At 43.5% G+C, this 18,678-nt stretch overlaps 1 protein-coding gene across 1 annotated transcript in view; it reads left to right on the top strand.

Moving 5' to 3' along the window:
- Window positions 1–6,300: 6,300 nt before the first annotated feature.
- Window positions 6,301–18,678, top strand: part of LOC138249474 (vomeronasal type-2 receptor 26-like) — a 206,640-nt gene continuing 194,262 nt past the window's right edge. Inside the window, exons 1-2 of the mRNA XM_069203433.1 lie at window positions 6,301–6,481; window positions 14,322–14,613. Coding sequence (XP_069059534.1) covers window positions 6,330–6,481; window positions 14,322–14,613 — 444 coding nt within the window. The 5' untranslated portion in view covers window positions 6,301–6,329. The remainder of the gene's footprint in view (window positions 6,482–14,321; window positions 14,614–18,678) is intronic.

Below are 18,678 nucleotides of genomic sequence, written 5' to 3' on the forward strand. Positions count from 1 at the left end.
TCAAGATCCATGTTTGCCCCGGTCTAAGGATTTTCACCTCAAAAAAACAACTAAGTCCGAAGGTAAAAATCTCCATCGAGGGCTCCCGCAACGCGTATCGGTGGAAGAGTTCCAGGAGGTCGGATTGGACTGGCAGGTTCGTCCTGTTGAAGAAAATCTTCAGAAAAACGACTAAGTCCTAAGGTAAACTTTTGACCGAGGCCTCTCGAGGGCTATAGCCGAGCTGGGCTCCATCGCGGTCGGCCTTAAATTTTTACTTTGCCCCGGTCGAGTTGCGACTAGATGACCAGATTGGCGCTTTTTGTTTCTATGCGCTAGAAAACAATAATTCTTTAAAAATTCATATCTCTGGTTCTCCTTATCCGATTTTTTTTGTTTTTGTGTCATTTTAAAGATAAAAATATAATCTATTTTTATAAATTGATTTTGGATTTTTAAGCTGTTTTCTGTGTTTTATTTAATTGCTGTTTTGTGATATTTGAATGCTTTACACTCTGTCTCCTAAGTTAAGCCTTGTCGCTCGTTGCCAAGCTAACAAGGGTTGAGCTGGGTTTAATTTACTGAGACCTATCTGGACCTAAGTGGAGGTTAGTGGCCTATTGCTAAGTGTAGGTACTTACCTGCCCTTACCAATAACCTATTTTCCAACACAGGATCATCCAATAAATGGCAGCCTGTGGTCGCTATGGTAAATTAAGGGCAGGGGGTGCGTGGCCCCACCTCTCCAAGCCATTTAGGGCCAAATGTATCAAGAATCCATTTTGCGATTCTCTAATAGCGATTTTTAGGCAATCGCTATTTCAGAGTCGCAAAATGGTATCATATTTGCGATTCGGTAATAGCGATTTCTTAAAAATTGCAAATGCTATTACCTAATCGCAAATAGTGATACAGCCTCCATTCGCACCTGTGGGCCTGTTGCACCTCAAAAAAATGTTTTTGGACATGCAAGGCGCACACATGCCAAAGGGGCATGTGTGCGTTACATGTCAATTTAAAAAATGCATTTTTAATGATTTTTTTTAATTTGCACATGCTTACCACCAGTTATACTTGGTGGTAATTGTGATTCCTTAATGCCCGATTTGCATTAAGGAAAAGCTTGATACATGTGCTTAAGAAATCGCAAATGAGGATTCCTTTTTTGCAATTTCTTATTTAGAGAATCGCAATTTGCGATTCTCTAAACGGGCTCGCAATTTTAAGGATTCGTTATTTTAGCGATTCCTTAAAATTGCACAGCGAATGCCTTTCATACATACTGAAAGGCATTTTTGCATTCGCAAACAGCCATTCGCACTGTTTGCGAATGCAAAAACGCTTGATACATGTGGCCCTTAGTCCCCATGGAACCCAGCCCTGGGGCTACATTTTATTACAGTATGCGGGTGCTTGGCGTCCTCAAGCCATTATAGGGACCAGGAGTCCACCCCTGGGGCCGAAACAACCAAATAAAGGGGAGGGGGCAAATGGTCTCCTCCCTAAGCCTTTAAAAGGCCCTTCAGACCACATCTCCCAGAAGGCCACTACATTAAAAAATGGACGTTTGCAGTGAGCCCCCCATCCCTCAGGACTGGATCACTTGCTGTGTCCCAAAGAGCCCACTCCTGGGACCTAGCAGTTTCCCTGCCCGCACTGGCACGGACAGGGAAACTTGTACTTGTTCCCACCTGGCTGGAGCATTTTCAAAACTCCCACCCAACTGGGGCAAACATAAACTCAGCTCCGAATGGACAGAAGCTTTAAAAATACCCCCACCATCTGGGAGCAGACATTTGGTGGGTCATTCTGACCCTGGCGGTCATGGACCGCCAGGGCCAACGACCGCGGAAGCACCGCCAACAGGCTGGCGGTGCTTCCGGGGGCATTCTGACCGCGGCGGTAAAGCCGCGGTCAGAAAAGGGAAGCCGGCGGTTTCCCGCCGGCTTCCCGCTGCCCCAGGGAATCCTCCACGGCGGCGCTGCAAGCAGCGCCACCATGGGGATTCCGACCCCCTTCCCGCCAGCCTGGTTCTGGCGGTTTTCACCGCCAGAACCTGGCTGGCGGGAACGGGTGTCGTGGGGCCTCTGGGGGCCCCTGCACTGCCCATGCCACTGGCATGGGCAGTGCAGGGGCCCCCTAACAGGGCCCCACATAGATTTTCAGTGTCTGCGTGGCAGACACTGAAAATCGCGACGGGTGCAACTGCACCCGTCGCACCCCTTCCACTCCGCCGGCTCCATTCGGAGCCGGCATCCTCGTGGAAGGGGGTTTCCCGCTGGGCGGGCGGGCGGCCTTCTGGCGGTCGCCCGCCAGCCCAGCGGGAAACTCAGAATGACCGCCGCGGTCTTCTGGCGGATCCCGCCAGGACGGCGGCATCCGCCGCCGGCGGGGGTCAGAATGACCCCCTTGATCTGTTTCTCTGCCAGCACTGATATGATATTGCCGCTGCCTTTAAACATAGACAAGGCCCTGGGGGTTAGGGATACCCAGGGCCTTTTAAAAGCTCGGCCTGTTTGGCTTGTATTTCCATAACCTTAGAAATTAACTCCTCATTGACTTGCAATATCCTTATAATGTATGGCAGGAGGTAGCTTATCCCATAAATTATGTTGGATGCATTTCTTCCGATGTAGCCTAGCACTAATTAGCAATAGGTAGAACATGTTCTCTAATGAGAGATGTAATACAAAACCTGATACTTGAATGCCAAGGTTGTGCCAGCCGCAAGCCGAGTCTGGGATGAGTGCCAATGTCCTTGGAGATACTTCTGTTCAGGATGAAATGCCCCTCTCTGCCAAGACAGGGCACAGTGGCCTATTTGTATGCATTCACTTTAGGATGTGTGAAAATGATGTTCCTCTAAACATGACGTTTAGTGTTAGAGTACAACAAAGGCTGTGTTGTGCACTCATAAAGGTACTGCCGAGCACTACTAAAATATATACAACACATAATAATAGCGAACACTTGTAGCTGATAATAATAAAACACAAGCATAACATCATAACTTATATAGCCATATCTATCTATCTATCTATCTATCTATCTATCTATCTATCTATCTATCTATCTATCTATCTATCTATCTATCTATCTATCTATCTATCTATCCATCTATCCATCTATCCATCCATCTATCCATCTAGATGGATAGATAGATAGATAGATAGATAGATAGATAGATAGATAGATAGATAGATAGATAGATAGATAGATAGATAGATAGATAGATAGATAGATAGATAGATAGATAGATAGATAGATAGATAGATGTTACCAACTGGCAGTTGCCAGTAGGTAGTTAAAGTTAGGACCTAGTTTATGAAATCTAGAGACGTGGATCCACCACAGTCGATCTGCGGATCTACATGTCAACAGCAACCTGAGAGAAAGATTGTGGCCACCATTTTCTGTATCAGGACTTGGTCCTAGGAGGGGTAGGGCAGGAATAAAAGTTAGAAGTGATTCAAGTGGTCAGAGTAGTGGTACTGACGCAGGGTCTGTTATGGACTCCTCATGGGCAAGAAATTGCCCAAAATGTTTTTTTGGGTGCATGAGGATCAGCGGATCCTCCGTGATACTCAGTGCGGCCCCTGTGTGAGTCTGAGATAGATCGATGGATACAGATCCTTGTTAAAATAAAAGATGCACCCACTCACAGACCAACTCACACACCCATACAGACATTCACCCACCCACTCACAGACCCACAAAACCACTCACATGCCCACTCACAGACTCACATAGCCACTCAACCACACAATCACACATCCACTCATACAGCCACACACCCACTTGCAAACCCATACACACCCAGTCACACACTCATACAGCAAGTCACCCACCAATTCACAGACCCACAGTGTGTGGTTGGCTGAATGTGGCAGGTTGGCCGCAGACCCTGGCCACATGCCAAGCAGTGGGGCAACCCCAACCATGCATGACCAAGGGCTGTGCTTGGCGGCAGTTGGATTAATGTATGGTAATTAAACCCTAGAAATTCAGTGAAAAAACAAATGTTACAGGGACATTATAGTTAGGAAATAGATTTTTTTTTTAACTCAGAAATTAAACAAAAATGAAAAGGTTACAGGGACCTCATATTTAGGTTCATATTTTACAAACACAAACCATAGAAATTCAGTAGTTATAGTTATAATTATCTTGAGACACTATGGGGGTTATTCTAACTTTGGAGGAGTGTTAATCCGTCCCAAAAGTGGCGGTAAAGTGACGGATATACCACCAGCCGTATTACGAGTTCCATAGGATATAATGGACTCGTAATACGGCTGGTGGTAAATCCGTCACTTTTCCGTCACTTTTGGGACGGATTAACACCTCCTCCAAAGTTAGAATAACCCCCTATATCTCGTGCCTTAAGGTAAGTAACTTGCACCCTCGCCTTGCACTCCTAATAATCCCACATATTACATCAGTCATAACATCTGCAATAAGATTATTGATAATAACTGTGCAGGGGGGTGCGGATTATTGTTGCCTTTGGGCATGAGTTATAGTTTCTTGAGATAAGAGTAACTGTAATTGCTCAATTTCTATGGGTTTGTGAGTGTAAAATTTTAAGCCAACTATAACATCCCTTTAGCCTTTGAAATTTGTAGTGATTAGATATACACACACACGCATATTTATAAATATATATATAGGTTCATGTAGATAGATAGATAGATAGATAGATAGATAGATAGATAGATAGATAGATAGATAGATAGATAGATAGATAGATAGATAGATAGATAGATAGATAGATTGGAGCCCATGAGCCAAAGGACGTCAGAGGTTACAGAGTTGCACACAAAGGCCTAACACCTTTGAAACTATTTATGTACATGAAATGTCAAGCTGAGGTGCCGTCTTACTGATTCTAGCAGGTTTTACCACCCTAATTACCACTACGAGTCTGAGGCCTGGAAATTGGTAATAACATGTTGTTCCCAGAATTACTGGAATGTTTACAATGGGTTCGCCCCAATTTCAACGCCCTATTCAGCTCACAGTTTCCAATTCTACCACTTGGAAAATATGAGCTAAAATCCAGGTGTTTTTTCCAGGTGTAATTGCGGACCTAGTAAAACTTTTAACTTTGCAGGTGGCAATCCCACAGAAGTCCTTCAGAAGTGCTACTCAGAATAGCTCAGAACAAGAGTCCTATGAGAATTTCTACAGGGAAACCAGGGTGGTAACGAGGATAATGTGTGGTTTTAACTTGTGCGAAAAAATTCGAAATTCTGAATGGGGAGTCAAAACTACTCGATTCGACCCAGTCACGCAATAATGGTTTCGCTCCCAGACCCCTAGAAACAAGCTTGTACGTGCATTGCTGACTATTTGTATATGTTAACCTCGACTTCTTTCATTTTATGATAATATTCGTATTTTAGATATTTCAAGAAAATAATCTGATGAAAAACGACATCTATAGATTGTAGGCAGCTTACGATGTAGTCACCAAAACCTTGGCTAAAGCAAGGCAACCTTATTTTGTTATGTGACACCATAGTTTGAATCTTATCAAATCGTTCTCTAATAATATAGATCCTTTTAATTATCATTAAAAAGAAACTCTAAATATAGTCTTCCTACTTATTAAAATGAACACTGTAATTATCTAAAATATGATTATTATAAAACACCCAAGAGAGAGACCTTCTGTGGTAGGGTGACTGTGGCACCAGCTGGGATACTATGACACTATAAAACTCTGAAACGACTGAAACAATTTCTAGAATATTGGAGAACATGCAATCAGGGCCACCCTCTTTGCTGAGTTTGATATCTAGAAGTTGCTTTTGTGCCTGTGAACCTTGGCAGCCACCACAGTACGACTAGCCACCTGCAGCTGTGGTGGTTTCCTGGTGAGGGAAGGTTCCCTTGATGGTGAGCGTGTCCTCCAAGCATCTTCTGTTTCCATCCAACAGGTGCTTTAGCGTGAAGGACCGCGCAGTGACTGCCTGTGAACCTTGGCAGCCACCACAGTACGACTAGCCACCTGCAGCTGTGGTGGTTTCCTGGTGAGGGAAGGTTCCCTTGATGGTGAGCGTGTCCTCCAAGCATCTTCTGTTTCCATCCAACAGGTGCTTTAGCGTGAAGGACCGCGCAGTGACTGCCTGTGAACCTTGGCAGCCACCACAGTACGACTAGCCACCTGCAGCTGTGGTGGTTTCCTGGTGAGGGAAGGTTCCATTGATGGTGGGCGTGTCCTCCAAGCATCTTCTGTTTCCATCCAACAGGTGCTTGTGCAGTGACCTCAGAGGGCCACCTCCCCCTCCATGGGTCTATGGAGCTGCCTATCAATCCTCCTGGTCTTCTTCGTTGGCGGAGGCTCAATGCAGCCTGGGTGTAGACTTCAGGCCTGGACACAGGAATCCTACTCCTTGAACGGAGACATTCTCATTGGTGGAGTGTTTGTGGTACATTCGGGGTACAGCTCCCCCAAAGTCACCCTGGAAGAAGAGCCGAAGCAAATAACATGTGAGGGGTACGTACATCTTATGTCAGTGTACACTGAAGACCATGGGGCGGAAATTAGTCCTATTTCTATGTCGCTGATGTAGCAGAGACCTAGGTTAAGGAACAGAAGAATGGTTTACAGGGAACATAATAACTAGAACAGCGCGGCGCGTGGTGTCACTTTGAAAAGTTTGGGTCCATGTCACCGACACTTTGTGCTCGTGAAACAGGGCTAAAAACATTTGCAATATTCTGCACGTGTTTTGAAACCATTTATGGCACGCATATATAGCTAAACATATATAACGTACGCATTGCTTGTAAATCCCTGTATTCCACGAATATTTTAAAGAAAGAGCCAAACCAATTTTGCACTGATTTGTTTTAAAAATGAAGCGACTTGATTACGTTTAGCGCGTAGTTAACATGTAAAAGTTGCAGAACATTGTTTCACTTTTTTTCTTGAGTAAAATAGCTCAAGTATCGTGAAATCAGTTTGCTGAATGTTTGGTCCGCGTGTCGAGTTTTAATACGATCTGGTCCTGTCCGTGTTACACAAACAGCAGAAAGTTACCAGGTGTGAGTTCTATTTCCGATTTTTTTTTCAAAATTGTTGCAAATAATATTCCATGGAAGGAATGAAGAGCGTGTGATACTTCTGTGTCTAGTGCACATTCTCTTCCACACACGCGCGCGCACACACAGACACCCGCGCGCGCGCACACACACACACACACACACACAGAGACACCCGCGCGCGCACACACACAACTGCTGGGGGGATGGCACAGGAGTTATCCGGTCGCTGCTGAGTAGAGATCCTGGTGGCTGTGACTCAAAGTGCCATAGTTGTGAGGTTGACACCTTAATAATATTAAGGAATAATAGCTAATCGAGATCAAAGTGGCATGAAATATTAAAAGGGAGTGGCATGTGCCAGGTAAGAGCGCAGCTTATCACGACCAGTTTCATTCTTTGTGCTTGAAGAGGGCACATTGAAACCTCTTCTTGGAAAGGCTGTAAGTGGCTCCACGTGCTGTCAAAATCTAGCGACAAATTAACAATCATTGATAAAGACACTAGGTCATATTTAATGTGCCAACACACATCTAAACATAATGCAGTCACAAGTGCTGCATTGATGCTTTGCATAAGCAAATGTGGCTCATTAGACTAAATCCTGCTCCATTTTCTTTTCTAATGCTAGGTAAAAAAAATATAGCAAAAAAGGATTACTTTCTGTACTTTTTGTTTTCAGATGTAAAATAGCCCCTCTTCATTTCAATGAAGGCACTTCCTAGAAGGCGGAATGATACAGCAAACATGATGCATCTAAACACAAATAGCAAGAGTTGAGAGACTTCTCTGGGTGAAGCCACAGACCACTATATGTATGTTTTAAAGAATTGGTAACAATACGTTTTGCAAACAGCTCCGCTCTCTAGCCAGACCTAAAAATCACGTGCATTCCCCAAACCCAAACACCACCTACTGTCTAAAACTCACGCTTCAAACCTACGTTCCATGGCAGGTTTTAGATCAAATTGCCACTTTATTGGCATGGCATGAACCTGTCTCTCCAAGACCTACGTTGGAAACCTCTTGTTGAAATACACTTTCTGTGATGTAGGAAAGAGAGAGGCTCAAGGAGTATTTAAATCACAGTCCATGTTCACAAGAAGCCCAATCTCTCAAAAACAAGAATTTTCATCACCTAGCTGAAGGGCCACTGGTGCACGTTACATAAATAAGATCTGTGTTCCAAAACTAGGCATCGTGAAGGTATCATTGTTGTCATTAGGCATTTAAAAGGCCGCAAAGCCAGCTGATTGGAGAAACATGCAGTGAGCGGCCAATTACAGTTGCTCCTTCGTATGATTCGAGATTACTGTTCTCACGCGTTATCACCCACAATTCCGAGTTTTTGGCCCTCTATGTGCAATAACATATTCGATACAGAATTATGGGACTGTTTTCTCGTGGTTTCCCCCATAACAAAACCACACACAGGCCATAAAACCACACCACTTGTAGTCCCATTCTATGCAAAAACGGGAGTTTTCAGAAACTGTCCATCAGTGGGGGTCATATAGAGTCTCGGGTGAGAAGGGGTGGGCGAGAGTTGGGGGAACTTAGGGCTTTCCGAAATAAACATTCAAATAAATACAAGTATACCTTATCTTTGATGTCTTGAAAGTACGTTTCCCCAAAGTATTGATAAAAATGCCTCGCGGTTTAGAGACATTTCCGAAGGAGAACTCGGGAAATAATCAAAATCTTTATCGTCTGTCGCAGTGGCGAGTAATATATTTCCCTCCTGCAAGGAAAACATTTTTAAGTGCCCAGTTGGAAATTGTGCGCCTGGTAGACACACTCGATGCACATCAGAAACAATGCCTGTGCCCCAGCAAGAAATACTGCCTATTATTATTTCAGATCCCTGGTGCTTCAGTGATGAGAGGGCCCCAGATCCACAAACCTCTGCTAACTTGGGATCTGGAGATCTTAGACGTTCATCAGATGTAAACTAAAATGTTCAGCACAGTCAGACACCGTGGTCACTCGAAAGAGAAGAGATGGACACATCTTAAAATACACATCTGAATGTAACTTCAAAGTAGAACCCGGTGCAGGGACATGTGGCTGTATAAACACCAGTTCTGGAAGCCCTTCACTGGCTACTAGTCAGTCACTTTAAGAGACTGGCTGAAGATTTCAAGCCAAAATGATGCCAGGGTGTTATACAACATAACACATTGCCTGGCTAGTTTTCTATCTAACAAAGGAACCCGAGCTGTTCATTTGTTACGTCGAACTGTGATAATTCTGATTGAACCTTGATTCATGGCATCCTTGATGGCAAACTTTCCTCTAGTACTCAAAATCCTTGATTTAAATTCCTTGAAATGTTTAGAAAGTCCTAGATCTGGATCTATCAGCAGTATTGTGCCCACCTCAGTGGATGTTTAGAGGAGGAAATGCCATTGGTGGATTCTTCTGCCTCTTTAGCACTTCCTCAGAAATCAGCCTTTAGGTTAACACCTGATTCTAATTCAGGTGAAAGATTATTAAGCTGAGAATTTGAGGAAAGGTTGAATCCTGATCCCATTGCATCCGCTTTAAAAATATTTCTCTGTTATAGAAGAAGGTGTTTTAGGACCTATAGATGCATACATCTCTCTGTGAATCCCCACAATCCAACCCTTGGCTATTGCACACAAACGCCGATAATCGTGATATTTAAGCCCCATGAGTGACCCATAAACTTGGCACGGTACTGGCACAACTGATGATCCCAGTGCAGCCAAGAACATGTTACTGACCAGAGCGTTAATGAGGGATTTCTGCTCTTGTTGTGATCAGGCATTACTTGATGAGACCGGTAAGAGTAAATCTAGCGGTGTGAAAATAATGGAGATTACTCCAGGCCATTCACAATGAGGGCTTGAGGCCCTCACTCTGAGTCCTGAAGTAAAACTGCAGAAAATGTTCACATGCAGGAGTACTGATGCAGTGAATGCGCAAGCGAACATATTGCACATAAAAATGGCTCCCTGGATATCAGTAGGTCTGCATAGGATTTTACCATATTAAAGCCAGAGCAGTTGACAAAATTCCTTGCTCTAGTTTTGCATACAAATTTACCCTCTGTGAAAGCTCTGCATATGTGAACACAGGGCATTTCCAAACCCAACTGAAGGGCTAACGTGTGCTGACTCATCTTCAACTCAGAGCATCAACAGGAACACCTCAGGGCACCCAATCAGTCTCATTGGGCCGTCCAGTCCTGCAGAGGTGAAGAAGCAGGTGTTCTGTAGGCAGAGTATTCAAGGCAGAGCACCAGGCAGGATTCAGGGCCGTCCTCAGGCAACTGCCCACAGCACATGCCATCAACACTGAAAGATTACGGCCCTGGCTCCCAGCAAGCAGGTTTGCCTCATGGTTCTCTGACCTTGAGCTAGAGATTGTGGCTGAAGTTGTCATAAAAGACAAGGTGGCTCATTGGGCGACTGATGCTAGCCCCACTCCGGAAGGTGCTGTGGAAAGGCAGCGTGGAGTCATCTTACTCCCCAGAGATTGATGATGTAAAGAAGAAGTGGCTGGACCCAAAGTGGATGGTGGAGGAGGCTGACGTGTAGCGCTACCCAGAGGCCCAGGCCCCACCGCCTGTTCTTTAAACCCTGGAAGAAGAAGGAGGTACCGAGCATCACTGAACCTTCGGGCACTGATGGCATCAGGGAAGGTGAGGATGCAGAAAACACATCCCAACATCCCGGTAGGTGTACAGCAGATGTACCACATTGATCTGTCATGTAGATTTGACCAGAGACGTTTTAAGGCACAGGCAATGTGGGATCTGGCCCAGGGCCCCAGCCTTTCGGGGGGCCAGATAGAGCCAGTGTTCTTCTGCAGAGTCATGCACTAATGACCTTAATTTATTATTGTTTTAAATACTGCTTTCCTTTAATTTATTTTTAATATGGGTGATGTGAGAGTCCTTTATAGATATTTTGCAGGGAAATGTTTTATGCAACATCCATAAAAATTGTTTCTTTTAGCTCAAAGCAGGATCTCACAGATGATAAATGGGAGGGCGTCACAGAGATTATTTGCAGTAATATTAGTGAGCTGCTGCTGTGTTACAATATTCAAAACCTACGTGACTAAACCTGAATATTAGATGTAAATATATCCAGAATGTGGATGAATGTGCCTGTGCACTGCTGGTGACCTGGCCAAAGAGGGCATGAAAGAGCTGAAACTGGATCATAAACGCAAAGCTGTTCTCAACAGGGCCCTCCAAAATACGTTTGGCTCAGGGTCCCCAAAATCCTTCTAATGCCCCTGAATTTGACATCATAGTGGGACACCAACAGCCAAAATGTATTCCTGTTTGTGACTCATTGAGTGCAAACCTAGCTCCAAAGCAACAGAGCTGCATGGCACACCGGGTGGAGAAGCTTGGGGCATAGAGAGGGAGGTCAGAGCACATAGGTAACTGCTCGGTCCAGGACAGGGTGTTTGGAATTGGACGGACGAGAGAAGAGGGGATGAGTGGTGCTGAAGATGAGAGAGTTCCTCAGAGTCAGGCAGTCAGGCATGCATGAAGGTGGGAGAGCGTAGGGGAGCATCACCCCAAAAATAAAAAGTCCTATCTGGGTGAAATTGAGTTTGTCCTGAGTTTGTGTGGATGCTACATTCTTAAGACAGGAAAGAGAGCTATGCATCAAATGAACAAAAAGACAGTGTTTGTGCACATTCAAAGTAGCCCCAGTGCTCTCCCAGGGAGTCTACAAACCTACCTACTGCCAGGTGCTAATATGAAAATGTCCTGTAGGATGATGACACCATGTGGCATCGCCTGTCTCAGTAACTGAAGGATCTCTGCACCCCACATCGTGAAGGGTGGAAGTATGTGTTGGATCGTAACATCACCCCGAGAGAAATTAAGATGGAGTGTGTATATGTTTACTCCCCCGATTGTTGACAGTCCAGGATAGTAGATATAACTCTGGATGAGCAGATGTCCACACGCGTGCCACACACTAATCAAAACCCACCCTTGCAGGTGACTCCCACCAGGAGGATTCTGAGGCGGACAGGTCCCCTTTACCGCTACAATATAGGACCAACAACAGCAGCAGGGTTGTCACTGTTGCTGTGACTCTGGCTGACAGATTTACAACACCCACACAGTAGCTATTTTTGTTTTCACCCCAACAGTTTCTCCGGAGTAGGCAATGACATGACTAACATCATTCAACCACTAAACAACATTCCCATCACTGCAGAGGATAATACCCGGTGCCTGCCAAGCAGTTATCCATCAACAAAATGCCTTGAAGCCCTCTGGCACTGGCCTATGAAATCACATCTGCACTTGTGTTGCCTATGTGCAGGTAAGCCTAGTTGCTACAGACACCCACCCAGATGGTGGTGAGGTCACAAAGGGCCTCTGCATTTGTGGCGGGGGCCTCACACTCATGGTGGGACCTCTGCTGTGCGGAGCTCCAAAAATGACTGTAGGGCCCCTGCCACGAGTGCAGGCCCCACCATCAGGACTCTGGGGCCTCCGCCATGAGTGCGGAGGTCCTTTGTAAATCGGGCTCTAGATGTCTCTCCTGAGAGTCGTACAGGGACACTTTGAACTACCTTTTGGCCCTCACAGACATCCATGATGTACTCAGGTGGTGAGCCAGGTTCACAGGGTGCGAGGGCAAATTACACAAAGAGGAGCAGAGGTGACGGGATTAACTGAGTGCTGGTCCATCAAAAGGCTGATCGCTTCCTTACTGACTGTAGCTGATGGGCATGTGAAACCAGGGTCAACCTTCAGCAGGGGAATGCAGCTCAAGGCCCCTGCCCACTAAAGTGTCATTCAATGCAAGACGCTGGTAGCAATTATTCCTGCAACCAGAGAGATGGGCTACTGTTCAGGGAGTGTACTCACCAGGCACTGCAAGTAAATCGGACAATAGTGAAAAGGGGGGGTGTCAGGAAGCAAATCGCGAGATCTGTGGGAGGCAGAAGGGAGTAAATAAAGAGCCTGCAGAGGCAGGAGCCCTCGAGAGCAGGGGGGATGTTTTGGGGGAGTTAAAAACAGAATATGCGTGGAACGTTTTTTGTGTTGTTTCAATCCTCGAAGTCAGTGTTTCGACCGCCAGCATGAACACGGCGGTTGTTACCACCATGTTCATAATAACCACCTTTATGTGTATGTTGTATGTTGTGGTACATACTGTCTAGTGGCAAACGCTCTCACTATAGAAATTAGGCTGTCCCTAGGTGACAACTAAAACAAACAACCTTCCTTGGATTTTCAATGTAACACGGTGTCTACATAATCCATATCACTATACATTTCTTGCAGTTAAGGAAGAAAGTGCATACATAATACACATTAAGACTCACTAATCAGTTTTGGTGTGACTATTATGGTGAAAGCAGCCATGTCTGATTGGCCTAGGTTAAGTTTGACAGCAGCATCTCAAAAGTGCCAATGTCTGTGGGCACCAAGATACTCCAGATGGAAGGGTTGTCTGTCTCACGAAGCTGTTGTGAATATCCCACTTGGATATCACTCAGGGAAAATATATACTTTCTTCTAGAAGAACCAGCAGTGTGACACACTAAACCGAGAAAGTTACTATTGGCTCACCAGGAACATATCAAGAACAGGTAGATCTATCAAGAATTTCACCAGCGGTGGTTCATCATTGTCTTCTCCACATCCAGTAAAACTGAGATCCAGGGTGTGGCAGTGATAGCCTTGCCAGTCCTTTAGTGCTGGATAATGGCTACTGAGTTCTCTGCCTTAGCCAATTTTAGTACATCAGTCAGCCATTTGGAGATTTTTTGGGCTTTGGTCGACTTCCAGGAAGTTCCCCTTCTCCATAATTTCAGAAAGGAATACAAAACATCTTCGCTCCTGAATTATCTGACTTCCAGAATTCGGTGAACCACCCCTTATGAGTCACCTCATTGATATGTAAACAGCTTCTCTGTCACCTCTGTCATAATTTGTTGTTATGTGCTGATACAGAGCCACTGTCGATTTATTGTATGTGTATGGACAAGAGTCTCTTGGACCCTGTATCCATCATTAATCACTTTTTAGCGCTTTGGCAATTGATGGAGCTGGGTCCAGGTAACAAAATAACATAAAATAAATACATACTTAAATAAGAAGCAAAAAATGTGGATTTCTTTATATATCTTAAGCCGTTTTTCACAGTTCTTTTTCAGTATTAACATGTTAAGCGAGTACTCATATGCAAGAACCAGATATAAATTAGGACATTAAAGAGACATATTAGTCATGATTATGAACCACTAATGCAGCTGTATATTTAAAATTCATTACATAGGTTCAACATCCGGTATTATCGGGATTTGCTAGCTATGGTTTTTGCTGCAGAAGAAATAAATCAGAGCCCAGACTTGCTGCCGAACATCACACTTGGTGTGCGGATTTTTGATTCCTGCATGTCCGAGAGCAAAGCCGGTGAGAGGATTCTGGGACTTCTGCATGGAAAATCCGACCTGATCCCAGGATACAGGTGTCCGGCTCATCCGCCGCTGGCTGGAGTCATTGGGGAAACAATGTCATCCTTAAGCGTGCCAATGGCCAGGATTATGGGACTGTACCACTTCCCACAGGTAAAGATGGACATTTCTTGTCAAAACAATTGTAATTTAGAGGCACTGGATCAACAAAAAATTGAAGACTATGGATTACTCTAGGTAAGCAAAACATCAATATTCACAGGTAAAGATCAAAATTTTTTATAAAACAAATGTAACAGAGATTTTAGATAAAATGTGAGAGTGCTGTAGGAAAGTAAAACATCACTTTCCATCAGTAAAGGTGGAAATTTCCTACAAAACACATTTAAAAAAAGAGATTTCAGATACTAATGTAAGATTGGGGATTATATTATAGGCAAGCAAAGTAACATTAGCCACAAGTAAAGATAGACTATTACTTATGAAATAAATATATTAAAGACATGTTAAATAAAATATGAAATTACTGCAAGGAAATAAATTCTTGGTACCCACTGGTGAATATTGACAATTCTTGCTAAACAAATCTAGCATGGACGTTCTAGCTAAAACAATAGAGTGCAGATTGCTGCAGCAAAACATTGCTATCCTCTTAAGGACTGAAGATACAAATATACATTTTTTAACCTCTAGAATAATAACAAATATTTGATGACACATTGAGCCAACCCCCTGGAAAATGACAAGAAAAACCAACAACCTCATTCTACTTTTTCAGCTGACCACGGCTTTTACTGGATCCACTTGCATTATATGTTTTGTGAACGTTGCAGTTCATTTCACCAGTGTAAAATACAGTGCAGAATACAAGGAAATCTGCATGAGTTAAATAAACAACAACTAGCAAATTAAAACCAGTAACATGTAGTAGCAGGGATGAGAAACAACACACATTCTGACTTCTGTTAAAGAAAGTGAATGATTCAAAAGGTGTGATCTTCGAGGGCAGCTTTTATGGTATGAAGGCATAGTGATATGTGGGTTGATGCTGGAATCAAACTTGTCTCAATACTAGCTCTTAATCTCTTGGGTAGGAGCTAATCAAAATGCAGGATTTTGGTAGCGTAAAGCTGTCTAATTCACAATATGATTCATGCAAAGTAACTATCACTATAGAGAAATACATTTTTAATTGTCATTTTTTTTAAACTTGACATTCTTCAAAGTAGGCATACAGATGCACAAGTGGGCTGCTTTATTCAGCACAATTGCAATAGTGCAATTATTCAAATGAAGGCCCATATTTATACTTTTTTAGCGCTGCATTTGTGTCGTTTTTTGACGCAAAAGCGGCGCAAAGTTACAAAATACAATTGTATTTTGTAAGTTTGCGCTGTTGTTGCGTCAAAAAATGACGCAAATGCGGCGCTAAAAAGGTATAAATATGGGCCATAATTGTATTTTGTAAGTTTGCACCGCTTTTGCATAAAAAAATTACGCAAATGAGGCACTAAAAAAGTATAAATATGGGCCTACGTCTTCGCAGGGATGGAAGATTAAATAAATTTAACCAAAGGCAGAGGTTGTTGAACTTAGAGCACGAATTGGTAATCCCTGGCTCACAAATAAAATGTAAACTGTTTTTGGAACACCAGATTCTATGAATAATTGGGAAAATTCATATGTCACAGCTTCAAGGGAAGGAAACCTGTTTTCTGTATTTGGAGTCTCAATTTTCAATAGCACTTAAGATTAAGTGGTGTGATTGTTAGACCCAAGATGAGTTCAAGTTTTTGAAGATTTAGAGTTGACTAATTAACCACAAATGATGTGAAGGATGCTTGGCTGCAGGTTATGAATTTGAGCAGGTGTTGTTTTTGTGGCAAAGACTTGAAAACATGTATTCATGTGGTTACTGAAGGTGCCTGTATTTCACTGGGTTGTATTTTATGTCTTAGACAACTACTTATAAAATGGAGAATAAGTAGTGAAAAGCATTCATTATGATTGTTGACGTAGGCTGAGAATAATGAAACGCATTGTGCTATTATCAGTTTTTTCCTTGATCCCCGTCCTGCAAGACATTGATGTAATTGCTTAACTTTTGTAATGACTGTGTTTAAGTTTATGGAGGAAAATCATGAGTGTTGAAAGACTTACACCTGAAACTATCATAACAGACCTGGGGGCAGATTTAAGAGCCCCAAGCGCTTCCTCGCGCCACATTAGCATAATTTTTTAAAACTCTAATGTGGCCCAACGAGGCAAAAATCGCTGCACCAAATTTACAAAGTGGAGCAATGCATGCATTGCACCGCTTTGTAACCCTTTGCGCTATATTATGCCTGTGACAGACATAATGTATGCAAAGGGGGCATTACCCCGCTAGGGGGTCCGAAAAAATGGTACAAAGAAATCGAAAAGTTTTTTTCAGCACTTTTAACGCCTGCTCAGAGCAGGCATTAAAAGGAGGCGCACATTTGTTTACAATGGGCCTCAATGGGCTTTGCAGGATTAGCGTCAACATGTTTTACAGTAATCCTGCGAAGCTCCAAACTAACATCGCAAACTTTGACGCTAGTTCCCCTAACTACCGCCATGGTGCGCCGTATCTTAGATACGTCGAACACATGCTGGCGTTAGGGGGCACAAAAAAAGTGTTACTGCACCGGGTGCTACGCCACTTTTCTTAAATCAGGCCCTTGATGTTGCCTATATGTTTAGTGAGAGTTTTTTTAAATAGGGATCATGTCATACCCTTGAAATATTTTCAATATTTTTCAACAGGTCACAATTTCTGTGACATACATACTCCAGGGAATGCTCATACCCAGTAAAATAACCTTCCCTACAACTAATTGGACCCATTGTACCGAGCAGAAAGAAGTTTGAAATTCCCCTCGCATCAACAGAAACGAAGTAGTAGAAAGCATAAGTAGTGCATAAGTAGAGCAAAACATGTCATGTAAAGGATATATAAATGCTGACCATGAGTTAGGAGGCGTAACTGTCATGACCTGGTTCTAGTGACACAATGCATTTGGAAGCCATGTGGTTTGAAAATGACATCAGAAATCTGGCAAAGCATAGTTGCAGTACAATAGTAATGTTGCCTGATATGCATTTTGGTATTGTATTTTTATTTTGTTGCAGTTTGTTGAAAAAGGTAAGTGACAATCTAAACAAAACAATGTATTTGTAGTAATAGGAAGAGAAACGGTTTAAAAATGTATTTAAACGTGGTTTTAGTAAAAAAAAACTTTTTGCTATGTTAAACAACACCCTGTGTATGTAAAATAACACTTTGTGCACCTGCCTGTCTTTGTGTGGGATGCCGCTGTGGGTATGTAGGATACCGAGCAGCTAGTACTGAGTGAAAGCTAGTCACAGCAATTCCAAAACATAATGATTTTAGCATGCATGTTGTGCAAGAAAAATAGCCCTTTGAGTGACTCTGGGGTCCTGGTACAAGATGGGTTCCAGGTCCAGTTCTTTCTCTCCAGGCAAGATGGCAGTAGGCAGCAGGTTGGCACAGCACGGCACCAGCTCCTTCAGAGTGGCAGTCTAGCAGAGGGGCACTCCTTCCAGCAGCACACCAGTCCTTCTTCCTGGCAGAGTATCCACAGATCAAAAACTGTTCTGAAACAAGCACTATTGCTCTTAAATTATGCAAAGTGCAAAGACGTTCATGAGATGTATGCACTTGTTACATCACATTTTCAACTAATTTCTTAGGCTCACATTTACAGGGATTTTGAGTAGGACAGAAATCACTGTATTTATTCAACGTGATGTATTTCTGTCTTTTCCCCCTGCGCTGGCTCCATTTCGGCAGCCAAGCACCAACGCAGGTATCCTTGCACCAAGGTGCAAGGGTGCCTGTGTTGTTGGCAGGATTGTTTTGCCCCTTCCTGCACAGAAACAATCCATAGAGGCTTTATCCTCTTTCGACGTGTGCTGCAGAATGCAGCACTTATAGAAAGGGGAAAAAACGAGGAGAAATAAAAATATTTCTCCTTGCTACGTCTGCTCTGGGGAGGCATAAAGTTTTGGAGCATCTCCAGGTTGACAGGCCCTCGTAAATCTGGGGATGTGTAAAAATCCATGGGTGTTGTTTAGGAAAACCCACCGCAGTGCCCATGGAATGACTCTCTGGCTCAGAGTAAGGCAACGCAGTGACTTGCGCTGCCTTGCCTTACTCCACATCCATGAGGCCAT

This window comes from Pleurodeles waltl, chromosome 8, assembly GCF_031143425.1.
Source record: "Pleurodeles waltl isolate 20211129_DDA chromosome 8, aPleWal1.hap1.20221129, whole genome shotgun sequence".
In the NCBI taxonomy this organism is placed as follows: Eukaryota; Metazoa; Chordata; class Amphibia; order Caudata; family Salamandridae; genus Pleurodeles; species Pleurodeles waltl.